The following is a 24,892-nucleotide window of genomic DNA, read 5'->3' on the forward strand; positions in this document are numbered from 1 at the left end:
GGCTGGAGGCCGGGCCGGGGCCGGGGCCGCCTCCCTCTGCGCGGCTTCTCCGCGCCCCCCCGCCCCCGCCGGGCTGCGCTGGGGGGCGGGGCAGGCCCGGGGCCCGCCCCGGAAGCGGCCGCCCGGCAGGGGCGGGGCCCGCGGCGCGTCGCCATGACGACGGCCGCTCGCCTCCGCCATTGGCCGGCGCGTCGGGGAATCCCCGCCCCGCGAGGCGTGCGCGGCGTGCGTGGCGCGGCCGGAGCGAGGGGCGGAGGACGCGGGCGGCGAGGCGGGCGGCATGGCGACCCCGGCGGCCTGGGCCGCGGCCTGCGACAAGTTCCGCGCGTCGCTGGCGCTGTCGCGCGTGGAGTCCCAGAAGGACCCGGAGAACGCCCCGTACAAGTCCAAGTACCGCGCCCGGGAGCTGCTGCAGGAGGCCAGGGCGCTGCTGGGCCCCGCGGCCGAGGACGACGAGGACGAGGAGGCCGGCGCCGGGGCGGCGGGGGCCGAGGGCGGCCCGGGCGCCGAGGGGGGCCGGCCGGCCGAGCCGGGGCCGGGGCCGGGGCCGGAGCCCAGCGCGCGGGCCGTGCGCCTGGCCGCCGTGGAGCTGCAGCTGGGCCTCAACCACATCGACACGGAGGAGCTGGCGGCGGGCGAGGAGCATCTGCAGAAGTGCCTGCGCCTGGTGCGGCGCAGCCGCCTGGAGCCGGCCGCCGTGGCGCTGCACCTGCAGGCCCAGGTGGGGCGGCCGGGCCCGGCGCGGGGCGGGGCGGGGAGGGGAGGGGACCGCCCCGCTCAGAATTAGCAGGGGTCTGGGTGGGGACCCATCGGTACTAGGGCCCTCCTTACAGAGGGAGCATCCGGAGATGGGGCGGCTCTGCCCGCAGGGGTTGGAGAGGGGATTGTCGGAGGAGCAGTCCTGGAGGGCACCCTGAGGGCTTCTCTTATTTTTTAATGCCCATTATCGCCCCATTATATTCATTTCCTAACTCACCCTTTCCACTCCCTCCATTTTTCTCTTTAGAAATCTCTCTAGGAAAGGAACTGGGCCAGTGATTTTTTTTTTAATCTGAGGACTGAGAACTGCAAAAAACACAGTTTTTTACAATTACATTTTAATAGAACCAGTTTTCTCTGTTATTCTGTGTCTTTGATATTAAGCATTTAAAAACATCGTTCTGACCAGCTTGGTGGTGCAGTGGATCTGAAATCAGGAGGACTTGAGTTCAAGTCCAGCCTCAGACACTCAACACATTGTGTGACCATGACCACAAGTCACTTATTATTACCTTATCTTATTATATTGTCTTACTTAAAAAACTTAGAAAGTTTGTTCTGAGAATCATAGCGCAAAAGAAGCTTAAGACTCCCTGACTTCTAGTCAGGTCAGAACTCTCTGGAAGTTCCCTTGTTCTCAGGGGCCTAGCTGCCCTGATTTTCAGGTCTCCTCTGAGTCCTGCACTTGGACCCCCACACGTCTTTGTTCCCTGGAGTTTTCAGAGCCTTGAGTTTGCAAAGTCAGAGTTTATGATTTCTGAATGTGACCTTCAAAACATTTGACTTGAAATTTTCTTCTTTAAGGCTTGTAACCTTTCAGGTAAGCTGTAAATGCTTTTCTTACTGGCAAATTTATGTGGTGTAAAATGCAAGAAAGAGAGAGACATTTCAGAAATGATTATTGGTGTACATGATTCCTCATGAAGCCAAGTCAGCGAGGAGGGTTGGCAGCCAGATGTGAACTATTTTGACTCCTTCTCTTGGGGACAACCCACAGCCTGAGATTACTCCTTCTCTCTCATCCTCCCCCATGGCCATGCTGGTGCCAAGGCCTTTGGTTTTCACCTTCATGTCATCCCTGGCACAGCCCCCCTTCTCTCCTCTGCCATTGACTCCCGGGTGCAGACCCTCCCATCTGACCTGCTGCAGTAGCTGCAGCTGGGTCTGTCTGCCTCAAGTCTCTCCCCACTCCGGCCCATGTCACCTCTGCTCCCGCCACTCAGTAACCGCCAGTGACTCCCTATGGATTCTTCCTCTTGGCTTCCTTGAATCCCAACTCAAAACCAATCTTGTCCTGGAAGCCTTTTCCAGATGCTCTTCATTGGAAAATTTTCCCTCTTGATTGGTTTTTTCTCTGCTTATTTGTTCATGTTAATTCAAATGTTGTCTCTCTTAGTGGAGGGTGAGATCTTTGCCATTTTTTGTATACTTGGCATTTCACATGAAGCCTGGCTTGTAGTTGGCCCTTAATAGAGATTGGTTGATTTGTTGACTATGGTAAAGTCTGAAAGCCTCCTCTGGACAAATAGAGTACAAGGTATGATTTTTTTCGTTTTGTTTTTTGGGGTAATGGGCTTAAGTGACTTGCCCAAGGTCACATGTATGTAATAAAGTGTCTGAGGCTGAATTTGAGTCAGGTCCTCCTGATTCCAGGCCCAGTGTTCTATCTACCTAGCTGCCCCAATAAGGCATGATTTTTTTTTTGTCTTGCCCAGTGGTACTAGAAATGTCGTGTCATCCAAAACTTTGGATGAATTCTAGGGAAGAATCCTTGGGGTTCCTGCCTCAGATAACAAATCATTATTGATTTTCAAGGCTCCACCTCCTATTTCCTTATCCATTTTGTTTTTGCAACCTTTTCTTCCACTCTTCTTGTAGTGGAACCTTCTTCCTCCTACAAGATGAGTTTGTTCCTTTGTTTCCATTGCCATGAATCCATGATTCATAATGTCAGAATCAGAGGGAGCTGCTCTCCACACTGGAATGCTGCCTTCCTGCCCATCCCCTGAGCTCTGATAACACTTGTAGACTTTATCATCTGATATAGTTGAAGATAGAATAGGACGAATACTGGACTAGAACTGGGAGGTCCAGGTGTTCTTTAGAGCCACCTGACGTCCCGGGGATAACAGGCTCATGTCTGTTCTGGCTTAGTGGTACCAGGTAGTAGTAGCAGCATCTAAAGCCTCAGGAGGCATTGGCAGGTGCACCTTGCCGCCTGCTTGGTACCTGAATTCCCCAAGCAGCTTTTCAAAAGACGATGCAGATCATCCTGACTGTGTCTAGGGACGCCCCACTCGAGAATGTGACTACAGCAGTTACCACACAGTTCTGGACACCAGGGGACTTAAAACCCAGTTGAGGATACATGACTTCAAGAACCTTCCAGGTAGACTGTGGTAAGAAGGCGAGGCATACCTGCAGTTTGTTAGTGAAGCCAGGCTTGACCATTCTTTAGCAGCATTACAGTGATGGTTACAGTGGAAAGATCCTGACTTTGGACTGGGGAGAACCTGGGTCCTGGCTCCCTTGATTTCTGCCTGTCTGACCCTGGGCAAATCACTTCAGTCTCTCTGGGCCTCTGTTTCCTCTTTTATAAAACAACTCAGTGACCTCTCAGGAGATTCTGCAGCTGTTAGGGAAGCAGTTTTCCAGCTTCATCTTTGAGGCCCCTGGCTCTGGTACATTTGTAACTTGGAGTGTAAGTAACTTAAAATGTAAATGGAGAACGTTTTATCTGAATTGTAATTCATGTCTCTTTTTAATCTAGAATAATCTGGGTATCCTGTGGTCTGAGAGAGATGATATTGAGACTGCCCAGACTTACCTTGAGTCTGCTGAAGCACTGTACAATCAGTATATGAAAGAGGTATGGGAAGCTTTCAGAAACTTGTTTTCAGTTGGGAACTGGTCAGAAGTGAATAAGAGGGGAAAAGGTGGAATGTTCTGGTGAGACTTTAGGAGCTCCCTGGAGCTTCCCTACTTAGCTGGTGTGGATTTCAGTGCCATAGCTCAGCTATTGGGTGACATTTTACTTTACATGTGTCCTCCCCTTACTTTAATAACCACAGCCCCTTTGGTAGGATTGGAGGGAGATGGATGATGTCTGCTACAGGGATTTGTGTGATTATGAGATTTTATGCTGTTACTGTTAGCACCACGAATAGACTCAAAATTCTGAATTGTTTTCTCAGCCTTGCATTAAGAGTTATGCTCACAGGAGAGCAAATTAAGGTGTATTGCCTGAAACTATTGCAGTTCCAAAAAGCTCATAAATAATTGTATTAAGGTAAATTTAAATGATTTTGTTTTGTGAATATGGGGACATACATTAAATAACTGGAGAAATATTTCTCAAAACCAAGGATAGAAATCACTTTTTTATTTTCAAATTTATGTTTTAAACTGGCTATAGTTTCTGTTTGAGTTCACACTGGTGATATTTGTAGTAGATGCTGTTGTTATTGATGTGAATAAACAACACATTTCACACTGGAGTTAGCAAAAAAAAAATCAATTTCATTATATTTGTGTTGGGTTTTTGACACATTCCAAAACTTCTTTCTGTGAAGGGCATTACTCTGTCCTCCCTGTTTATCTGTGAGGGTCTGTCAGCACCAAATCAAACCCTGAATGAGAATGGGTATTGAAAAGTATCCTATACAAATGAAAGGAAATTTCCTGGCAGTTCTTTGGAGGGGATTAAAGATAGATATCTCACACAAATGAAATCACAAATAACATAGTAATCAGAATGGGATAGGTTAGTCCAAATCACTGATTTTTAAAGTGCTAAAGAGGATTTGTAATTTAAGGGGCATCCCCCGGGGACAAGTTGAATGCCATGGAACTATAGATTAAAAAAAAAAATTTGGTCTGAAGGAATGATTGTAAGTCAGATCTTTAAATGGAGTTTGAATGATCCCCTCTGCCAGGTTGGTTGTACCTACTGAGGAAAGCAAAACACTCCGGCAAGATACTTATTAGTGTCTTCATGCTCACAAACTAAGGAATCTTCTACAATATTAAATTTGGTTTATGTGTTTAAAAATTTTAAATATAATTTAGTATTTCATTGTTTCACTGTATTTATGTGGAAATATGACTATACATTATAAAGTCTGGTTTTTTACTTATATCCTTGTTTTGGGAGGAAAACAGGGAGCTAGTTAATGAGAGCAGTGGGAAAAAGGCCTCTGTGACAAAAATCTTTGGGGTGGGGACTGGGGGAGATAGACTTAACATAGCTTGTTATTGTCTTTGCATGTGTCCCCATCATCTGAGTAGGTCTTAGGAATATTAAATAGTTTTCTGAATTGTTGACAGGGCTGGAGATTAGCCCTGCCACAGAAGCGCCTTTGTTAGGGGCTCTGGAGACCTACTTGTCCATTGTGACCTTGCCTTAGCAATGAGGAGCCAAATTAGAAATCCATTTAGAGCTCCCATCGGCGGGATGAGCTTTTTTTGGAAAAGGGTTGAATTACTGCTTGGCCTTGTCTGGTTAATCTAGTGTAAGACCCATCAGTGATGGTTGTATACTAATGAGAACAAGTTGAGCAAAGTAAAGATGAAGAGCTCTGTTATTGGGGGGGGGGGGGGGGACCAGAGAGGCAATGTTAAGAGTGAAAAACACTTTATTCTCTCCTCACTGGAGGAGAGGCTAAGTAATTGGATTTCATTTTTTTCTAATGATCACCTTAAACAGCAATGCCATGTGAGATCTTGTCCACTAGTGGATTCCACTTCTGAATCTGTGGGAAAGAGCTGGAGTCTAGTTCTTGTCCATCCACATCATTGCCACCCTCACTCCTAAACTGTTCATTTGGAGAGTGTTGCTAACCCGAGCAATCAAGATGTTCATGATGGTTTCTAAGCAGGGGCAGGTTTTTTAGGGTTAGGAAACAAAGCCTGGGTTAAGTGAGCGAGACGTTCCTCTTGTGGGCTTAATAGTGTTGTGTTCTTGGCTAAAGAAAACCAGTGAAAATGCAGACTTTTCACCAAAAGAGGGAGCCTGGTACTCACAAAGAGTCTCTCTTCTTCTAGATTGGGAACCCTCCTCTTGATCCCATCGAGCACTTTCTGGCCGAGGAAGAGAAGCTTACTGAGCAGGAGCGATCCAGAAAGTGAGTGTTGAGTGTTCCCCAGTGACCTTCCAGGGAGGCTCAGCCAAGCACTGAGGGAGCCCCTTCCTTTCAGTGTGGATGAGGGATTCGGTTTGGGCTTGGGGGGAGGGAGGGCTGGGGGCAGGATTCTGTTCACTAGAAGGAAAAACCCTCCTTGTTGAAGGTTTTTAAGTGGAAATGTGAGAATTACAGGTGGGAGTCCTGTGTTGGATAGTGTTTGGACTAACTCACCTCTGGGGTTCCTTGTACTTTTGTGTTTCTGTTCGTGACCTGTTATCATCCCAGATTTGAGAAGGCGTATACTCATACCTTGTATTACCTGGCTCAAGTCTATCAACACTTGGAAATGATTGAGAAGGCTGCTCAGTATTGCCACACCACCCTTAAACGCCAACTGGAATACAATGGCTACCACCCTGTAGAATGGGCGATCAATGCTGCCACTTTATCTCAATACTATATCAACAAGGTAAGCCCTTACCAGAAGGCACAACCAAGTGAATGCCCAGGGGGATCTTAAAATGGGGTCCTGAGTAAAGAAATCAGGATTCTGTTTTTTTCCTTGTGGCTTTTGTAAGGATTCTTCATGGGGTCCACGATGTGAATCTAATCTGGGCACTCTTCTGCTCAAGAAGTAAAGGGGAGAGCTGGGCTCAAGGAACCTAGATCTCGGATCTTGCCCTGACTTCCAGGCCTGGATGGCATGGTCAGCCTGGAAGGCTGTGCCTTCATTTAGAATGGGGGGGAGGGGGCATTACATTTTCCATGCTAGTCCTGCCACCTACTCTGTTGCCTTGAACAATTCACTTTCTCCTTTACATCTTGATTTCCTTATTGATAAAATTAAAGCAGTGAATTAGATGATCAGTAGGGCTCTTTATCACTACTCTGTTAGCCTTTGATAAGTAAAGATTTAAAATAATAAATAGATAATTTCCTAAAATTTGGTTTAATGAAATATTGCATTAAATTGAGCTTTTATCTTGATTGCAGAAATAGCTTTATCTTTATGAATTTGTGGGTGCTCTTTAGGTCCCTGTAATCTAATAACTATCCTCAGAATTTCATAAGGAAGTTGATAAATAGCATGTGATACTTTTTCAGTTATTTTTGAGACTTCACTTCTGTGTGATAATTTTTATACTAGAAATAAGTATCTCAACTTAGTTCCAATTCAGACGATTTGTGAAGTTTCTCTTTAGGATGCACCTGCAAGTAAGAGCCACTCAGAAGAATGCTCATAGCTGGAATCTTTCAGTCTCAAATTCTCACCCCCACATAAGATACTGTTCTGAGCCAACATCCTTTGGTACATTAGGTATTCCAAACTATCTCTTTTGCCACAGATTTTTTAACCTGACCTCTGACACAGCAATTGTATGATCACAGACTAGACAATTCATTCAAAGCCTGTTTCCAGCATTAAAATTTTTGGCATGGGGCAGCTCGGTGTTGCAGTGGCCTGGATCCAACCTTAGATGCTTAATAATACCTAGCTGTGTGACCTTGGGCAAGTCATTTAACTCCATTGCCTTGCAAAAATCCCAAAAACAAAACAAAATTTTTGGGATACTGTATTTTAATGCTGAAGATCAATTCTAGACTTCTCTCTTGTATCAACTACCCTTGAACATCCTCTTGAAAAATTGCTTTCTGTAGAATGAAGTAACTTTCATTTTATAAAGGGTTTGGGGAGTCAATTATGTTGCCCACCAGTGTCATTTTAACTAGACTTCATAGAATATCACTGAAAAATGTGAATGCTGCTGATCAGGTGTTGTACCTAGCAGCAGCAGCCATCAAATGTTATTTACTCCCACGTGTAACTTAAAAGATTTGCCGTGCTACTCTGGCCAGCAGATTACTGTGGAAAATTCCTTCATAATCTTGAGACAATTAAAACTAGTTTTCTTTTTATGGTGTCTGTTTATAGATTCTTGAGTTTTGTTGCTAAAAAAATTTTTTTTTCCAGGTTTGAGTAATGGGCTTTCAGAGTTACATGAGATGTGTCTCCTTATTTGCAAACCCCACTAGATAGAAATCTTTCTGGCCATGTGGTGGATAGAGAAGGGAAATAGTTAACCATCAGAGTCTACTTCTTTGTATTTTTTTTACCTTTTTTTTAATTTTAGGCAGTGGGGTTTAGTGACTTGCCCAAGGTCACACAGCTAGACAATTATTAAGTATCTGAGGCCAGATTTGAACTTAAGTACTCCTGACTCCAGGGCCGGTACTCTATCCACTGCGCCACCTAGATACCCCCTACTTCTTTGTAGTTTAAGAGCAGATAAATTTTATTTTAAATTTTAGCTAACTGTATTCCCTTTCTGTAATCCTATAATATAGTCTAGAAGACCAGGTCTTGATTAACCTTTTATTTTAGTAATTTAGACCAAAGGACTTAATGGATGAAATAAGAGTTGATAATATCTTTTATCCACTGTTAGCATAAGGAAAGCTTATTGTTTCCAGGCTGTTGTGCGCTTGCCAATTCAGATTATAAAGTTGGATGCTGCTCTGTTCTTCAGACTCTCAGAGAGCAGCCTATGATTTAGAAATCACAAAACCTGAGGCCAGATGCTCTGTACAGATTTTCCTATCAGCAAGCCAGGTTCAAGCGGAGGGATGGCCAGCATGTGCCCCCCCATGCCACACGCTTCCCACCTCTTCTTGGGGTCTGTGGCTTTGCATCAGTGGTTCTTGACCATTTTTTTGTTCTGGACTCCGGCAATTGGCTGAAGCTTGTGAGTCCCTTCTTGGAAAAAGGTTTTTAAATGCTTAAGAACACAAAAGAAGCAAATTATCTTGAAGATCAGGATGAAAATAGTTTTCTATGTGAAAAAAACTTTTCCACTTAGTCCAAGATTAAGAAGCCCTCCCCTCGATGATATTTTTAGTCAGTTCTTCCTATTTAAGGGACTACTCCGGAATTACTTCCTGGGGTTTGCTTACCCAGGCAAACAAATAAGAGATTGTATTTGTGAGTCCATCTTGTTTGCTGGAAAGGGGGCTTTTTTTGGATAGATTTTATTGCTTTTGCTATATTTAAAGATTGCCTATTCTGTTAATAGTTGACTGTCTAGTAATTCAAATCTTAATTTATTGTTGCTTACTTTTCTCATAGCAATGTTTTATGGAGTCCAGGCATTGTTTATCAGCTGCAAGTGTCATCTTTAGCCAGGCCGAACAGACTCCAACAACAGAAGACCGTGAGTGTGAGTGTTTTTGTATTACAGTTTTTGAAGACATTCTCTTTTTCTAAAATTTTATTTTTTCAATTACATGTAAAAATAGTTAAAAAACCTAAATTTTTTGGTAAGATTTTGAATTCCATATTTTCTTGCTCCCTTCCCTATGACAGCATGTAATCTGATAAAGATTACACATACACAGTCATGTTTAGCATATTTCCCTACTAGGCTTGTTGTGAAAGAAGAATCAGAACAAAGGGGGAAAAAATCAGGAGAAAGAAAAAAACACGAAACAAATTTTAGAAAGTGAAAACAGTTGGCTTTGGTCTGCTTTCATGAAACTCTTAGTTCTTTCTCTGGATGTGGATGGTATTTTCCATCACAAGTCTTGAAAGCATTTCCTTAACAGTGATGAAAATAACATATCAAGAATTGGAGTCTGTCTGTCAGTTGACAGTTGCAATAATAGAATGACCAGTTTCTTTGTCTGGTCTTAGACAAAAATGTCCCTTCTTAAATTTGGGAAGAAGATGCATTTTTCTATCCTAGTTAGAAAATGTTGGAATTTTAGAAAGGTGCTTGTGCTTTGTTGCTGACTCCTGTGAGGTTCTTCTGCCCTGGACACCTCTTGTGTTTATCAAATTATTTGCATGTTCTCTCCCTCATTAGAATGGGATCTCTTGGCTAGCACAGTGCCAAGGGCTTAATTAATGCATATGGATTGAGAAGTTAAGTGACATGTTCATACTCACAGCAGCCAGTGTGGCTCAGAAGCGAAGATGTAAGTCCCAAGTCTTTGTGACCCTGGGGCCAAAATTCCTGTATACTACATATTGCTTCCATAGTGGAAAAGACTGGGCTTTTAAAAAATCAAGTAAGAGTTGCTCCTTAATATTTGTGGTTACTCTTTTCTGGTGGCAGGGAATGCCCGTCAAATTATGGAGTGTAATATGATGGAATGCTGTTCTGCTATTAAGAAATGATGAGCAGGATGCTCTTAGGAAAACCTAGGAAAGATTTGTTTTAATTGCTATATTTATTTTTTTTTAATTTATTTCTTTTGAATTTTACAATTTTTCCCCTAATCTCACTTCCCTCCCCCTACAGAAGGCAGTCTACTAGTCTTTATATTGTTTCCATGGTATACATTGATCTAAGTTGAATGTGATGAAAGAGAAATCGTATCCTTAAGGAAGAAACATAAAGTAAAAGAGATAGCAAAATTACATAATAAGATAATGGGTTTTTTCCCTTAAAGGTAACAATCTTTGGTCTTTGTTCAAACTCCACAATTCTTTCTCTGGATACAGATGGTATTCTCCATCGCAGACAGCCCCAAATTGTCCCTGATTATTGTACCAATGGAATGGGCAAGTCCATCAAGGTTGATCATCACCCCCATGTTGCTGTTAGGGTGTACAATGTTTTTCAATTTTATTTTTCTTCAGGTTTCTTTTTGTAATTGGGGGGGGAATATTTTGTTTTTTCACAACATGATTATAACAGCAATGTTTTGCATGATCACACATTTATGATCTATATCAAATTGCTTTCTCAGTGGAGGTGGGGTGGGGATGGAGGAAGGGAGAGAATTTGGAACTTAAAAGTTTTTAAAATGAGCATTAAAAATTATTGTTACATATAATTGGAGAACAATAAATTGAAAACTTCTTTTTCATTTTGAGTTTTTGCAAGGCAGTGGGGTTAAGTGACTTGCCCAAGTTCACATAGCTAATTAAATAGTGTCTGAGGCTAGACTTGAACTCAAGTCCTCTCCATTCCAGGGATGTTGCTCTATCCACTGCACCACCTAGCTGCCCTGAGAACAATAATTTTTTTTTCTTTAAAAAAATTTACTTCTTAAATGATTCTTGAGTGTTTTGAGAAAATCAGCTTTCTGGACAAGAATCGAGAGAGCTTAGTCACAGAAAATTCTGTGGTATAGGTGAGTTGGAAAGTCTTTTTCTTGAGTCTCTTCTATATGAAAGAACTGGGGATATTAACTGGAAAAGAGAAGACTCAAATTTTTGGAGTAGGGATCAAACCTTGGCCAGATTCTGCTTGTCAGAGGGATACCAGAAGCATTGATTGGAAATGACAAAATGGGCAAATTGAGACCTTATCTCAAGAACAGTGGTCCTCTTAATGGGCTTTTCAGGAATGCAACAGACTCCTCAAGGAGATCTTGTGCTAAGGCTGAATGAGCATGTGAGGATTCTTTTTTAAGTTATGAACTCTGTTAGAAGGTCTAGGATTTTCCTTCCAATTACAGGATTCTCTTTTTTTTAAAGTTTTTTTTTTAAAGTCTTCTAAGGACTTTCATTTATTGTCATCTTTGTAGTTGAAACAAATGATTGAGTTGGGTTATCTACGAGGATATGAAAGCTGTTTTATTTTTAAGAAGGAAGTTATCAAAAAGCACAAATCTAGAGAAAAGAGATTGCGTACTTTCATTATTCCCTGGGGCAAAGTCAGAAAATTGGCTTGTTGGTTTTCATGAGTGTCATCACCCTTGACAGAGCCTTGTGCCTCCTGCTACAAGGACCAAGGTAAAGAGTCAGAATATAATCTTCTCTTTACTATCAAACACCTGATCTCCCTCAGAAAATGTGCTTTTCTCTGTTGAAGTTTTTACTAGTTCACTGTTTGATTTCACAGTGACAGGATCCAATTTTTTGGTACCTGGTTAAAAGAAAGTATGCTAATTTTCAGGGTAAATATTGGCTATATTAACTCAAAATTCCTTTTTGCCCTTTATACAAAAAAGAAATTCTAATTACAAATAGGAACTAATTTTGGATTGGTAACTTTAATAGAGAAATATTTGGGGTGTTTTTCTTTCATAATTTAGCAACCTTGGGGGTAGCTAGGTGGGGCAGTGGACAGAACACTGGCCCTGGAGTCAGGAGTCCCTGAGTTCAAATCCAGCCTCAGACACTTAATAATTACCTAGTTGTGTGGCCTTGGGCAAGCCACTTAACCCCATTCCCTTGCAAAAAAAAAAAAACCAAAAAATAATAATTTAGCAACCTCCACTGGATGTAGTGAGGAATTTTTTGGGGGGGAAGGCTAAAAATTATCTTGTTTTGAAATGCCTAATTAAAATTCTTAATGCACAGAACTTGGAAAGTCAGCTACTCTATGAGTTTAAAGATGTCCTGTGTTGTGTGTCTCATTAGCTGAAGTAGAACAGGATCAACAAGATCTTCATCAAAGAAAAGCAGAAATTGCCAGATGCTGGATCAAGTATTGTTTGAATCTCCTGCAGAATGCACAGTCCTCTCTGGAGGTAGGAACGCCAACAAGGGTTGTGTTTGTATTTAAGTATGCAAAGCTGATGACATCTTAAAAGGGGCTTCCTTCCTAGCCCAGGTGCCTGTATATAGGAAGCACTCAATAGAGAGCTTTTAAGTAGTTGGCAAATTTGAAACAGAAAGTAGCACCTTCAGATGCAAAAGGTGGCAGTCTCTTCAGTCCCTGAAACTTTTTAAGGGGTCTCTGTATCACTGTACCTGGAAGCCATCTGGGTGCTGATGACCCCCACAGGCACTGCAGATTAGTGGGAGATGGTGTATATGGGCAGGGTCTTTTCCTAGATAGGCAGGGTCTGGGAGAGGTTGGGTAGAAACTGGAAGAGAAAAAAAGGGGAAAAAAAACTGGAAGGAAAAAGGACATCAGACCAAAGTAAAGAAGAGCCATAAGGGGAAGGTGGGAAGTCTCCTCTGGTGGTGACACCATTCTGAGAGTAAGCTTCCCATTTCTACATTATCTTTGGGAAGACTCTGCACATAATAAGTGTAGAAAAGACCAGGGGGAGGGGAAATGCACATTTCTGTAGCACCTGCTGTTTACCAGGTTCAGAGCCTCAGCTGATTCTTACAGCAACCTTGAGGGAGGAACTGAGAAGAGTAAGGCCATCAGAGGTAAAGGGACTTGCCAGGTAAAGGGTCACCCAGCTGGGAAGTGTCTAAGGCCAGATTTGATCTTGGGTCAGTCTGAATCCAAGTTCAGAGGCCTCTCCACCCCACCACCAGCAGCCTCCAGGTCAAAGCAGGCTTTGTTTTTATTAAGCTTCCCCTGGGGATGAGATTCTGCTGTACTGGAGAAGAATGTAAACATGAGACAGTCCCTGTCTTCAGGCTTAGCTTCCATCAGGGGATACAAAGAAATGGTGGAGTGGTATAGTTAGGAAAAGGGAAGCACAGGACTTGTGATTGTAACATGGTACAGCCATGAGACAGTGAATAGATCTCAGGTCCTGTAAGGGTGCTGGGCTAGGGGATTTCTGAGGTCCATTTTAGATGTGGGTCTGACAGCCTTTCTTAGTAGCAAGGGTAGTATTGTATTGATGATTTTATATGTGTGTGTGTATATGTGTATATAATTTATTATATCCCAGAGAAGAAGGCAGTTGGTCAGGGTTTGCCCTCCCTGGCAGAATAACTGAGGTACCTGAATTGGATAGGCCCTGGTGGGAGACGAAATATGATCTGGCTCAGACTAGAGAGCAGGTAAATAGACCTGCTAATCCAAGGGTCCTTCACATGAACTTGATGAACTTTCTAAAAGCTGGATTCCAAGAAGGGCTCCATTGTCTTCACCGGACAGCCCAAAGGAATCTCAGTCACAAGTCAAGTAACTCCTGACTGGAGCCAGAGGAGCTCAGCTTCAGGCCTATTGACAGGGTCAGCAGCGTCAGGGCAGATGAGAGGACGTTGATCCTGGCTATCCTGGTAGATGGCTGGGGGCAATCCCACTGTGCTGACCATCAAATTCAGTAGAGCAAAATACCATCTTCAAGGCTATCTTCCAACATACTGTTTCTCATACAGATGTGAAAATTATACAGAATTCCTTGAAAGATCTAATTACACTTGATCCTTTGATCATTGATAATCAGGCAAGGTGTCCAATAAGAACCTAGGTGTTTCCCACTGTCTTTGAGGATTCCCTATTGATCTGAGATCTTTCAAATACTATTGTTTGCAGGCAACATTATGCTGATTATATCAAGCCTTGGAACTTGGCAGAGCCTGTTACATGAGATCTGTAGTCACTTGAGTTTGGCCAAATGACCCACTCAGGATAAACCAAATGGGTGAAGAAGACCTATTGTACTGTGACTTGGTCTTGAGTAGATGCCGGGGCCAGGGAGTTCGGACCAGTGTTGAAAAAGTGGAAAAGTGTAGGCTTAGGAAATTAGGTATCAACAGGTTTCCACTGATGAGTATGGCAATGTCATTGAAGACAGTAATGGTCCTTGTCTTGTGAGACCTTTAAGATCAGTGAAAAACATTAATGCCACAGGCACTAAACCCTCAGGGTTCAGTTGAAACAAAGACATTTCTTGTCCTCCGGCAGGGCAGGGGGCGATGGGGCAGAGGGGCCCAAAGAGGAAACCTGAAAGGAGAGGACAGACAGGTTCCAGGAGTCAGTACCTGGTTAGAACAAGGATAAATACAGGAAAGGACACAATAAAAATGGTAAGCCAAGGAAATTAGGAGGCTTAATATAATGTATGCATTAGAGGTAAACTTTTGGACTGAAAAGTAAGTATATAGTTCATTTGGAGGGAACAGTGGTTCTTGGAATTCCATATCTACTCAGAACTAGATAACACCTACATCAATCTGGGGAGACTTCATTGAGGAGATAGGACTGCAATATGAAGGGGGGGTGTTTAGAAAAAATTAAAAATGCTTTATATATCTCTTCAGAATCAAATCATAAACCATATACACCTTAATTTTAGCATTCTTTCTAGGAAGTAGATTTATAAATGAAACAAGAACTAAATATCAGATAAATGAATTTCTAGAGAATGATTTATAGAGGATAAGTTATATTATTCAAAATGATGATGTTTGTTCGTCATTCTTGAAGACCACTGTGACATCAGGGAGGTGATGCCATAAAGCATGTGAATTGCATTTGAATGAGGGTCCCCAGCTTCACTTTCTCCTCCATAGCCATCTGGATCCTATGACCAAATATGAGTCGGGATGACTGGAGGTGACTCTGGATGGGAGACTGAATTTGAAATGCCCTGTCCTCCTGATTCTAAGGCCAGTGCTCTATCCACTGCACCACCTAGCTGCTCCACTTCCTAGCATAGTCTAGGGGAGAATTTTACATCTTTCTCTTGTTAGTGATTGAGAATGTAAGCAAAAATTAAAAAGAAGATTGTCATTATTAGAAATGATTATAGACCAGGGTCCTACTTTAAACTTTTACTTTTATTCCCTTTCAGGACAATATAGGAGAACTTGACTTTGATAAACAGTTTGAACTTAGAGCTCGGAGGAAAAGAGAGGAAGATGAGAAAGAAAACATCAGGAAGAAAGTTGTGCTCTTTGGCACTAGCGATGTGTGTGATGCCATCTTGGCCATGGAAGAAAAAGTAGCCTGTGTGCCCCCATTAGACTTTAGGGAAGCCAGAGAGGTGTTTTTAGTGGGCCAGAACTATGTCTTTGAGGCAAAAGAGTACTTTCAGGTTGATGGGTACATCACTGATCATATAGAAATTGTCCAGGACCACAGTTCTCTATTTAAGGTGCTTGCATTCTTTGAAGAGGATTATGAGAGGCGTTGCAAGATGCACAAGCGGAGAATAGACATGTTAGAGCCCCTCACTGTAGACCTAAATCCACAGTATTATCTGTTGATAAGTCGGCAGCTTCAATTTGAGCTTGCCCACACCTACTATGAGATGATGGACTTAAAAGTGGCCATCGCCAACAGGCTAGAAGAGCTTGATTCACACACGATAAAGAAAATTAATTCCCTGGCTCAGTCAGCCATCAAGTACTATGAACTCTTCCTAGACTCCCTTAAGGACCCCAATAAGGTGTTTCCAGAACAGCTTGGGGAAGATGTTCTCCGCCCTGCCCTGGTAGCCAAGTTCCACATTGCTCGGCTCTATGGCAAGCTCATCACTTCTGATGGCAGGAAGGAGCTAGACAACATGCAGGCCTCCTTGGAATACTACTCATTCTTGGTTGACTACTGTGAGAAGTACCCCGAGGCTGTCCGTGCTGTTGAGACTGAGCTAGAACTCAGTAAAGAGATGGCAGGGCTGCTTCCAGCCAAGATGGAGCGGCTCCGAGCCAAGCTGAGCCCTTTTACTTAAATGTGCTATAGAGCAGAGTGATTCTTAGTCCCAGGCCCTTTTGCAAGCTGCTTGCCTCTAGTGGGCAGGGAAGCCCAGCTGGTACTCCAGGCAGGGCTCCCTGACTCAGTTGTCAGTGAAACAAGTTTTCTCTTGATTTCCTACATTTCTTTGGTAAAGTAAACTTGTGGTTACTGTTTAGATGGCTTGTTTTCCTGTTTTTCCTGCCTTATTCCACCACAAGATCCAGTTTCTAAATATGAGTTACAGAATAGTACTGAAGGGGTGAGTCAAGGGAAGATTCTGAATGATGTAGCTGGTGGACAAAAGTTACTGTATTTTTTTAAAGAAATACAGTTTTCTAGGTGGGGAACCAAACCATGAGCTTTCTGCAGTTTCTTCTAGAATCCTAACTTCCCAAAGAAATGTTTACCCATTACAGTTTCATGATAACTAACCTGTAATTTATTTTGTATGTTGTAAAATTCTTTGTCTATATTATAGGGAAAAAATTATTAGATATGTAATAAACAGACTTGCTTCACTAACCAAATGGTTTTTGGTTCCTTTTTTCATGCTCCTACATCTGCTCAGGTTCCTGGCATCCCTGTAGTTACCACTATTCTTTCAGACTTGTATAAGCTGTGAAAAAAATCAAAGTTTTCATTCTGTTGAGAGCCCCAGAGAAGCCCTTATGCTTTGTCAGGGCCAGAGGTCCCACTCTAGAACTGAACCTGCAAAGTACCGAGCTCCCACAGGTTCTGCCAGATGGCAGGCGCTTTGAGACTGGGCATGGCAATGGCATCACTGTCTGCTGGTGCTGTCTTCTATATAGAGGTTCATCTCCAGGAGGTGAGGTGGGCCACCTCAAATTTGGGAAACAATCCCTGGTCCTAGATTTCCTCCTTTCTACTTTTGTAGTGACTGAACTGATAGAGGGAGGAAAGGATGCTGAGAGGGCTCTGGCCACCTACATTGATTTTTTAACCAGGAGGCTGAACTACAACTGATCTGTAGGGACAGGAGCCAATAGCCATATTGACAACCATTGGTGAATAAAGTGAGGTAAGTTTTTTTGTTTTTTTGTTTTTGCAAGGCAATGGGGACAAGTGACTTGCCCAAGGTCACACAACTAGGCAATTATTAAGTGTCTGAGGCTGGATTTGAACTCAGGTACTTCTGACTCCAGGGCCGCTGCTCTATCCGCTGCGCCACCTAGGCACCCCCATGAGGTAAGTTTTAACTGGAGGAGGAAGTGAATTGGTTATGATTGAAGATGAGAGAAAGAACTGGGAGATGGTCCCCAGCACAGCACTGGATAATTCTTTGGGAGCATTTATAGGAAAGTATGGACGGGAGATTGTAGGTGAGATTGTGACCTTCCTCAGTGGAGAGTGCTACACAACCAGTAGTGTACCTTCTGAAAAGCCTGGAGAGAGAGAGATGCTCACACTGTGCTGCCAGTTAAAGTGGTCCTTCAAACTTAAGGAAATTGGATGTTTTAACCTGAAGACATACCTTCTTCAAACTGGAAACCAGCAGCGGTCCTCATCTTAAATGAAATCTTGGGTGACATTGAGGGGTTCTTATGGCCATTGTTGAAGAGAGGTAGGCTGTGTGTGTCCCACTCCGTCTGTGTGTGTGTGTGTGTGTGTGTGTGTGTGTGTGTGTGTGTGTGTGTGTGTGGCCCTCCAGTTGAGTTCCTGATGGGTCTCTTACTCTCCACTGGCAGAAGGAAATGAGCTGTCGCACAGGAACAGTATGTCCCTATTACTGTCCCTAACAAAACAGACCAGGCGACTGAATTGTCCAGCCTTTGACCTAATCCCAGTTGCTGCTGCTGGCTGTTGCCCTGTATCCCTCTTTCCCTTTCTGCCTAAATTTGAGAAAGCCTCTTTTTTCTGGTGCCTCCTGTTCATCGATTCGACACCCCTACCTTTCCAATTAGTCTTTTGATCTCATCATTACACTGAGGCTGCTGTCTCCAAAGTTACCAGTGACCTTTTAATTACCAGATTGAATAGAATTTTTATACTGTTTGTTGATCTCCTCCTCTCCCTAGATCAGGATGGGGAATGTCTGCAGGTGAAACAAGGCCCACAAAATCATTTGGTCTGGTGCTGCCATAGGAACTTCTGGTGGGACTCAAAATTCAATAACACAGAGAACTTTTTAGGGGTTCGTTAAATACTGGATCAAATATAGCAGGCAAATGATGTTATAAATATCCAGACAGAAAAAAGGTACCGCACCCCTGTGCTGGATACTCTCCTTTCTCAAACTCCTTTGCTGGATACCCATCCAGGTCATGACTGTTTTCTGGGCTGTCAAGACTATTCTAGGCCCTCATTCTACTTGATCTCTGTTCTATAGGTTCAGTGATCATCTCTGCAGATAATTCTCACATTTATCCAGCCCTAACCTCTCTCTTGACCCTAGGTCTCTCACCTTGAATGGCTTATTGGATATTTCCAACCAGATGCCCTCCCTGTGAATGTCTCAAATTCACTGTGTCCAAAATAAAACTCTCCCCAAACCCTCCCTCTTTGAGAACTTACATTATAACTGTAAAGGGCCCCACCAACTTCCCAGCCATTTGGGCTCACAATCTTGGCATCCTCTCCAGTGCCTCTTGCTATTATTCCATGTGTTACCAAAATGAAGGGAGTGACATTTGCAGTAACTTGAACATGCCACCTCCTCCCCATTCAGTCAGCTCCTGGGTCATGCATGGCCTGTGTCACCACCCACACTCAACCTTCTGAATGGTCTTTCTGTCTCAGGGCTTTCTTCCCAGCTAGTCTGTCCTCCACTGGGCCGCCTTGCCGCGCTCCTTTGCTGTGCTCAGTGCCTTTTCACTGTCACTGGCTTTTCACTTTCAATTGGCTGAAACTGAATCTCTGCCTTCACATCTCCAGAGCACTGGCCTTGGAGTTAGGAGGATGGGAGTTCGAATGCAGCCTCAGACATTTGGTACTCACTAGCTGTGTGACCTGGGGCAAGTCATTTAACCCTGCTTGCCTCACATCTGGGGCCATCTCCAGTTATCTTGGTTCATATTTGGTCACTGGACCAAGTTGACTCTGGAGGATAAAGTGAGGCTGGTGACTTAGTATAACCCCCTCCTCACTTAAAATTCAATTCACATGTTTGCCATGGCATCACCACCTTGATGCCGTGGTCTTCTTCGAGAATAAAGGACAAACATCATCCTTGGCTTCCTTTAAGACTCAAGTCTTACCTGCAATAGACCCCTCCTGGTTTGGTCTCTCCCCCTCATTCCCCTCTCACTAGTACCTTCCTTCCCTTGGAGATTTTCTTCCATTTTTAGTGGTGTATGTGAACTCTTTGAGGAGTTTTGTTCTATTATTCAACTACGACTCCATTTGGGGTTTTCTTGGCAAAGAAAAGACCCTGGAGTAGTTTGCCATTTCCTTCTCCAACTCATTTTACAGATGAGGAAGCTGAGACAAACAAGCTGAAGTGATTTGCCCAGGGTTATTCAATCAGGAAGACTCTGAGGCTGGATTTGAACCTGGTCCTCCAGAGTCCAGGCCTGGCACTCTATCCTAGCTGTTCCATCTTAAGGGCAGACGTCATTTTTTGCCTTTGCTTGCCTGTATTTGCCATGTAAAAAAATAAATAAATGGTGGCCTTTGAGCATCCCTTGTCCCCACTCAGGGTCCTTCCTGATTTATGATACTGTGCAGTTTAATGAAGAGAGCAATGAATTGGAAGTCTTAGGTCCCTGGATTCCGATCCCAGTGCCACTTGTCACGTCACTGTCACCATGCAGGGTCTCAGTCCTTGTCTTTCCAGTGGTGATTGGACCAAGTTATCTCCGAGATCCTTTTTTTCGATAAAGCTATTGTGCAGTATGAATGAAATCACGGTTCTATCAAAAATATTGATACAGAAAAGAATTCTTTATCCCCACCCACTGAAATTTTCATTTTGTTTGCTTTCAAGATCTCAGTTATTTAGCCAGGTTGGAATAATTTACACTTACTTGAATGACAGTCTTTTGCTCTGAAATAATTTGCCAGGGGCAGCTAGGTGGCACAGTGGATAGAGTACTGGCCCTGGAGTCAGGAGTTCAAATTTGACCTCAGACACATAATAATTCTCGAGCTGTGTGACCTTGGGCAATTCACTTAACCCCATTGCCTTCAATAAGTAAAATTTTTAAAAAAGATGAAATAATTTGCCAGAAATGAACCTAACTTTCAGAAGAATAGATCTTACAGGCACAAAATGGCTTGATTGCATTCTCATGCAGACCTGATGAAGAAAAATGAGAAAGAAAAAATAGAATGAAGACTTGGTTGCTTTGAAAATTTAACAACATGCTCACTGAGACAATTAGGGATACAGGGGGAGCTCCTTTTGCTTGAGCCTGTTAAGGGTTTATTTTCATGGAGGAAGGGAAAGGGATGGTGGGAGTCAGTGACTTTTTTTTAATGCACAGAGGAAAACGAGGAAGGCCTGAAGGAAACAGCTAAGTATGAAGACTTTTAAAGTTATAGTTGAATTTATTCATCATTTTGTTTCATCGGTAGTTAATAATTTTCTTTTCTAATTAAAAAAAAAGGATGGCATCCAGCAGTGGCTCACTCAGCACCCTGTGAAACCAACCTTTCTGTCCAGATGGGCACCTCTATCAGCCTGGAGCCCTTTCCCCTACTTCCCTCCTGGCTATCTCTAGCTCTTCTAGTCTCTGGGTTATCTTGCTCCCTTCATCTTTCTGATTATCACTTGAATGCAAGGTTGTGTTATCAGAAGGCCTCATCCCCTTCCTCCTTCCTCAGTGAGCCCCTCACCACGTACATCCTCCATTACCCTTCTGGCCTACTAAGGTTTTCAGTTTCTTATTCACAGCATGGTTAGGACATTGCCACATCAACATAAAATTGCTTCCATTAGTACTGGAATTTCTCTTATGAATGTGTGAATAGTCTATTTTCCTTTAAATTGTAGATTTAGAATTGGAAGGGACCCTAGGGGACATCTAGCATGGTCTCATTTTATGGATGGGCCAAAAGGTGCCTTGTCCAAGGTTCTCTGGATTTCAAAACTTGGAATCAAAATGAGATCCTCTTGACTCCAAGGTCAACAGTTCCCACAACACCTACTTCTAGACTGTTCTCTATAAAACCCATTTTTAGTCATAACATTCTCCCTTGCTGCTTTTTTAGTTATATCCATCCTCCCTGCCTTCTGCCTCCGGAAATGGAAGCTTTGGGAGGGAAGGGACTTTTTCATTTTGTCCTTGCACTCCCAGAATTCCTTATGCTATCCCTGTGATATCCCTATGACAATCTGCTTCATGTATAAAACGACTGGAAACAATCTCTAAAACAAATCTTGAAATGGCAAGCATGGGTGTGAGGAGGCTGAAGTACCTTATCCCACCTTATGCTTGGAGAAGCACCTTGAAAGATTGCATCCAGGAAATGGCTAATTGGAAAAGGAGATCAGTCAATGTGTATCCAAAATACTCAGGGCTTTAACAAGGGTGGGTAGCAGAGGCTTTGTCCAAGCACTCACCCTTTGCTTTCACTGTCCCTTTACTTTATGTTTCGTGGACCATCATGGGACTATTACCTGTTGAGTGTGGGAGGAAGTTGAGGGTGCGAACCTATGGGAGAGGAGCCAAGCTGCCTCTTCTCTTAGGGAGGGAGATGGGCCCAACCACCCACTCTACCACATCGCCACCTGCGTCAGAGGGATCAGTCGTAGCTACAGCATGTGGATGGGAGCCGTGGAAAGGAGAGATGTAGGATCAGAGGAGGAGGTGGACTGGCCTGGTAGCAAGAGTTCTCATGCACCGTGGTATCCAGGAGATCATGGAGAGCAGCTTCCTGGGTGGATCCCTTAATGAGGATTGGGCAGGTCTCATGGGAAAAGACTTCACCTGGATGTTTCATCTACAGCCATGGAGGAACCGGATCCCATCCCATGGAGAGAATCCCAGATTCCATCGTGAGACCAGCAGATGAAGTGGTTCCTTGAAATTTGAAAGTGCTTAGAAAAATGTTAAGGGAACTGAATTCCCTAATGGAGCTTATTATAGTTTCTTTTGTTAATTTATCTCCCATGAGATCATGCTCGAGAACCAGCTTAGGGACCCTGGGCCATGGGTTCTCTTCTATACTCCACAAACAGGAATCTTCCCCAACCCCTACCCTGAAGTTACTGTGTGACCTTGGATAAGCCACATAACATCTCTGGACCTCTCAACTGTAAATTGAGGGAGTCGAATCTGCCCTAAATGTGGGATCTTTTCATGCATTCTGCTCAGCTCCAAAAGGCAGAGCAATGGGATGAGAGCTGTGTACGAGGAGCCATGAAAAGGATGGATGTGGGACCAGAAACTATACCAATATGAAATGGGTGGTTTGGAGTGGGATGCTCTGGTCACTGAGGTCTCTAAGGGGAGGCTAGAGGACCGGTTTGGCAAATATGTAGAAGGGATGCTCTGGCAGCTCTGGATGGGACCAGAGAGCCTTGAGATGCTCATTAAACCTTTGTTCAACTAGAAGAGTCCTCTTAAATCAAACCACCCTCTCTCCTGGGCGTTCCTGGGTAAACCAACCAGTCCTTGCTCTCTGACCCTCTTCTTTCTAGACTCCAGGTGAGACACTCACCGTCCTGGTGGAACAAGGCTCTTGGCCTTCCAGCTGCAGAGAAAGGAAGCATGTTGTTAATAAGCAACATGCTTTCCTGAGACAGCTATGGCCTCAGGTGGCTAGGTGGCACAGTGGATAGAGCACCGGCCCTGGAGTCAGGAGCACCTGAGTTCAAATCTGGTCTCAGACACTTAATAATGACCTAGCTGTGTGGCCTTGGGCAAGCCACTTAACCCCATTTGCCTTGCAAAAAAAAAAAAAGGAAGCTATGGCCTCCTCCTAGCTTGGGTCTCAGAGGCTTGTTTCCCGGTTCAGGCTCTGCAGATGGTTGAATAGATCATACTATATCTAGCCCCAAGTTCCCCTTTAGATTGATGTCCCCCAAGGCTGCTTCTCCGATTTCTTAGTCCCATCAAGAACCCAGTATCTCTTAGGGAGGGGCTCTTCTACCATTAATCTGATTCTGGTAGCAACTGCCTAAGATTTTGGACACAGTGGAGCTTCCAAGTGAGTTAGATGAATTAGATATAAAAAAGTCACATTATAAACATATGAGAGGGGCCACAAGAAACTACCTTTCAGATCTACAGAGAAGGAAACAGCTGTTAAAAAGAAGATCCCAAAAGATAAGATGGGCAATTTTGATTACTTATAACTAAAAAAAAAATTTGCACACATAGAACCTTTGCAGCTAAAATTAGGGAAAAGGAAACTTAGGTGAGTAGCATCGCCTAAGTATTTAAGCTGCATTTGAACTCTAGGCCTGGAGCTCTATATACCATGGCGCCACCTAGCGGCCTATTTTGTTAGCATATAATTGGGTAAAATACTTCTGATTCCTCTATTTCCTCAATTGTAAACTCTTTTTCATTTTCTTTAAATAAACAGTTCACTTTATGAGTTTTTTTAATTTAAAAAAAGACAGCTCCTCTTTTTATCTAGCCATCCAATGGTCTCTTTGCTTTGCCAAAACCAGTCCTCTAGCCTCCCCATAGACACCTCAGTGACCAGAGCATCCCTCTCCAAACCACCCATTTCATGTTTGTATAGCTTCTGGTCCTATATCTGTCCTTTTCATGGCTCCTCCTACACAGCTCTCTCATCCCATTGCTCTGCCTTTCGGAGCTGAGCAGAATGAATTAAAAGAGCCCACATTTAGGGCAGATTCGACTCCCTCAATTTACAGTTGAGCAGTCCAGAGATGTTATGTGGCTTATATGGCTATCTCTACTTCTCATTACTTATGACCTTGTGCGAGTCTCCAGAAACCCACCACTTTGTCAGAGGGTCTGTGTTCAATTCCTGGTTTTGCTTCTTATTTTGTTTCCCTTGGACAAATCTTGCCCATCACCTCATCTGTAAAATGAGTAGATTGAAGCAGGAGGTCACAAGACACCTTCCTTCTCCAACTCTGTGGTTAAGCCCCACAGTTCTATTTTTATTTATATTTTTGGATCTGGGAGTTCAAACCCCTGTAATCAAAGGGAATGACTTTGACCAATTCTTTTCCTTACCAAAACATCAACTTCCTTCTCCATCAATTGAATGAAGATGGACCTTGGATAAATTACTTGGTCTCTTTGGGCCTCAGTTTCCTCTTCTGTAAAATGAAAAGGTTGGCTAAGAGCATCTTAGAGGCTTTGGTCTATGTTCATGTGATCTCTGGAAGAGCTGACCCCGCTTTACAGATGGGGAAGCTGAAGCTTGGAGGACAGTCATATCTCGTCAAACGTTTAGGACAAGGACATTGTAGATCACAGGGGCTAGTCCCCTTGTTTTACCGAATTCTGGGATAATGGAATGGCTTAGTTATTGAGTCAGAATTTGAATCCAGGACCTCAGACTTCAATTCTGTGGTTTTTCACTACTTTCTACTGCTTCAAAGTGAAACGACTAGGAATAAGCTACTGACTAATCAAGCTAGGGTCTGATGCCCTGACTCCTCGGCTTCAGGGGCTTTCCAGCCCCTCTTCCCCTTCTCTTGTTTCAGGGTGTGGGTGGAGGGTACTCCCAGTTGATGCATTTCCCTTAGTTCCTCTCTGTTGGAAGCAAGGCTTCTGGGGAAGAGGCCCATGCTGGGCT

General features: G+C 43.5%; 1 protein-coding gene across 1 annotated transcript; it reads left to right on the top strand.

Annotated features, from left to right (window-relative positions):
• Nucleotides 1–243: 243 nt before the first annotated feature.
• KIFBP (kinesin family binding protein) lies at nt 244–16,776 on the top strand. Its single transcript, XM_074232415.1, has 7 exons — nt 244–721; nt 3,530–3,628; nt 5,803–5,882; nt 6,168–6,351; nt 9,007–9,097; nt 12,253–12,362; nt 15,324–16,776. The coding sequence occupies exons 1-7, from the start codon at nt 281–283 to the stop codon at nt 16,200–16,202; spliced, it is 1,884 nt and encodes a 627-aa protein (XP_074088516.1). The 5' UTR covers nt 244–280; the 3' UTR covers nt 16,203–16,776.
• Nucleotides 16,777–24,892: the final 8,116 nt, after the last annotated feature.

This window comes from Macrotis lagotis, chromosome 4 (assembly GCF_037893015.1).
Source record: "Macrotis lagotis isolate mMagLag1 chromosome 4, bilby.v1.9.chrom.fasta, whole genome shotgun sequence".
NCBI classification, from domain to species: Eukaryota; Metazoa; Chordata; class Mammalia; order Peramelemorphia; family Peramelidae; genus Macrotis; species Macrotis lagotis.

Excerpts from the sequence above, each read along its gene's own strand:
- KIFBP (XM_074232415.1), top strand. The coding sequence starts at position 281 with ATGGCGACCCCGGCGGCCTGGGCCGCGGCCTGCGACAAGTTCCGCGCG. Across the intron at positions 9,098-12,252 it reads AACAACAGAAGACCGTGAGT|CTGAAGTAGAACAGGATCAA; the intron begins GTGAGTGTTTTT and ends GTGTCTCATTAG. Across the intron at positions 12,363-15,323 it reads ATGCACAGTCCTCTCTGGAG|GACAATATAGGAGAACTTGA; the intron begins GTAGGAACGCCA and ends ATTCCCTTTCAG.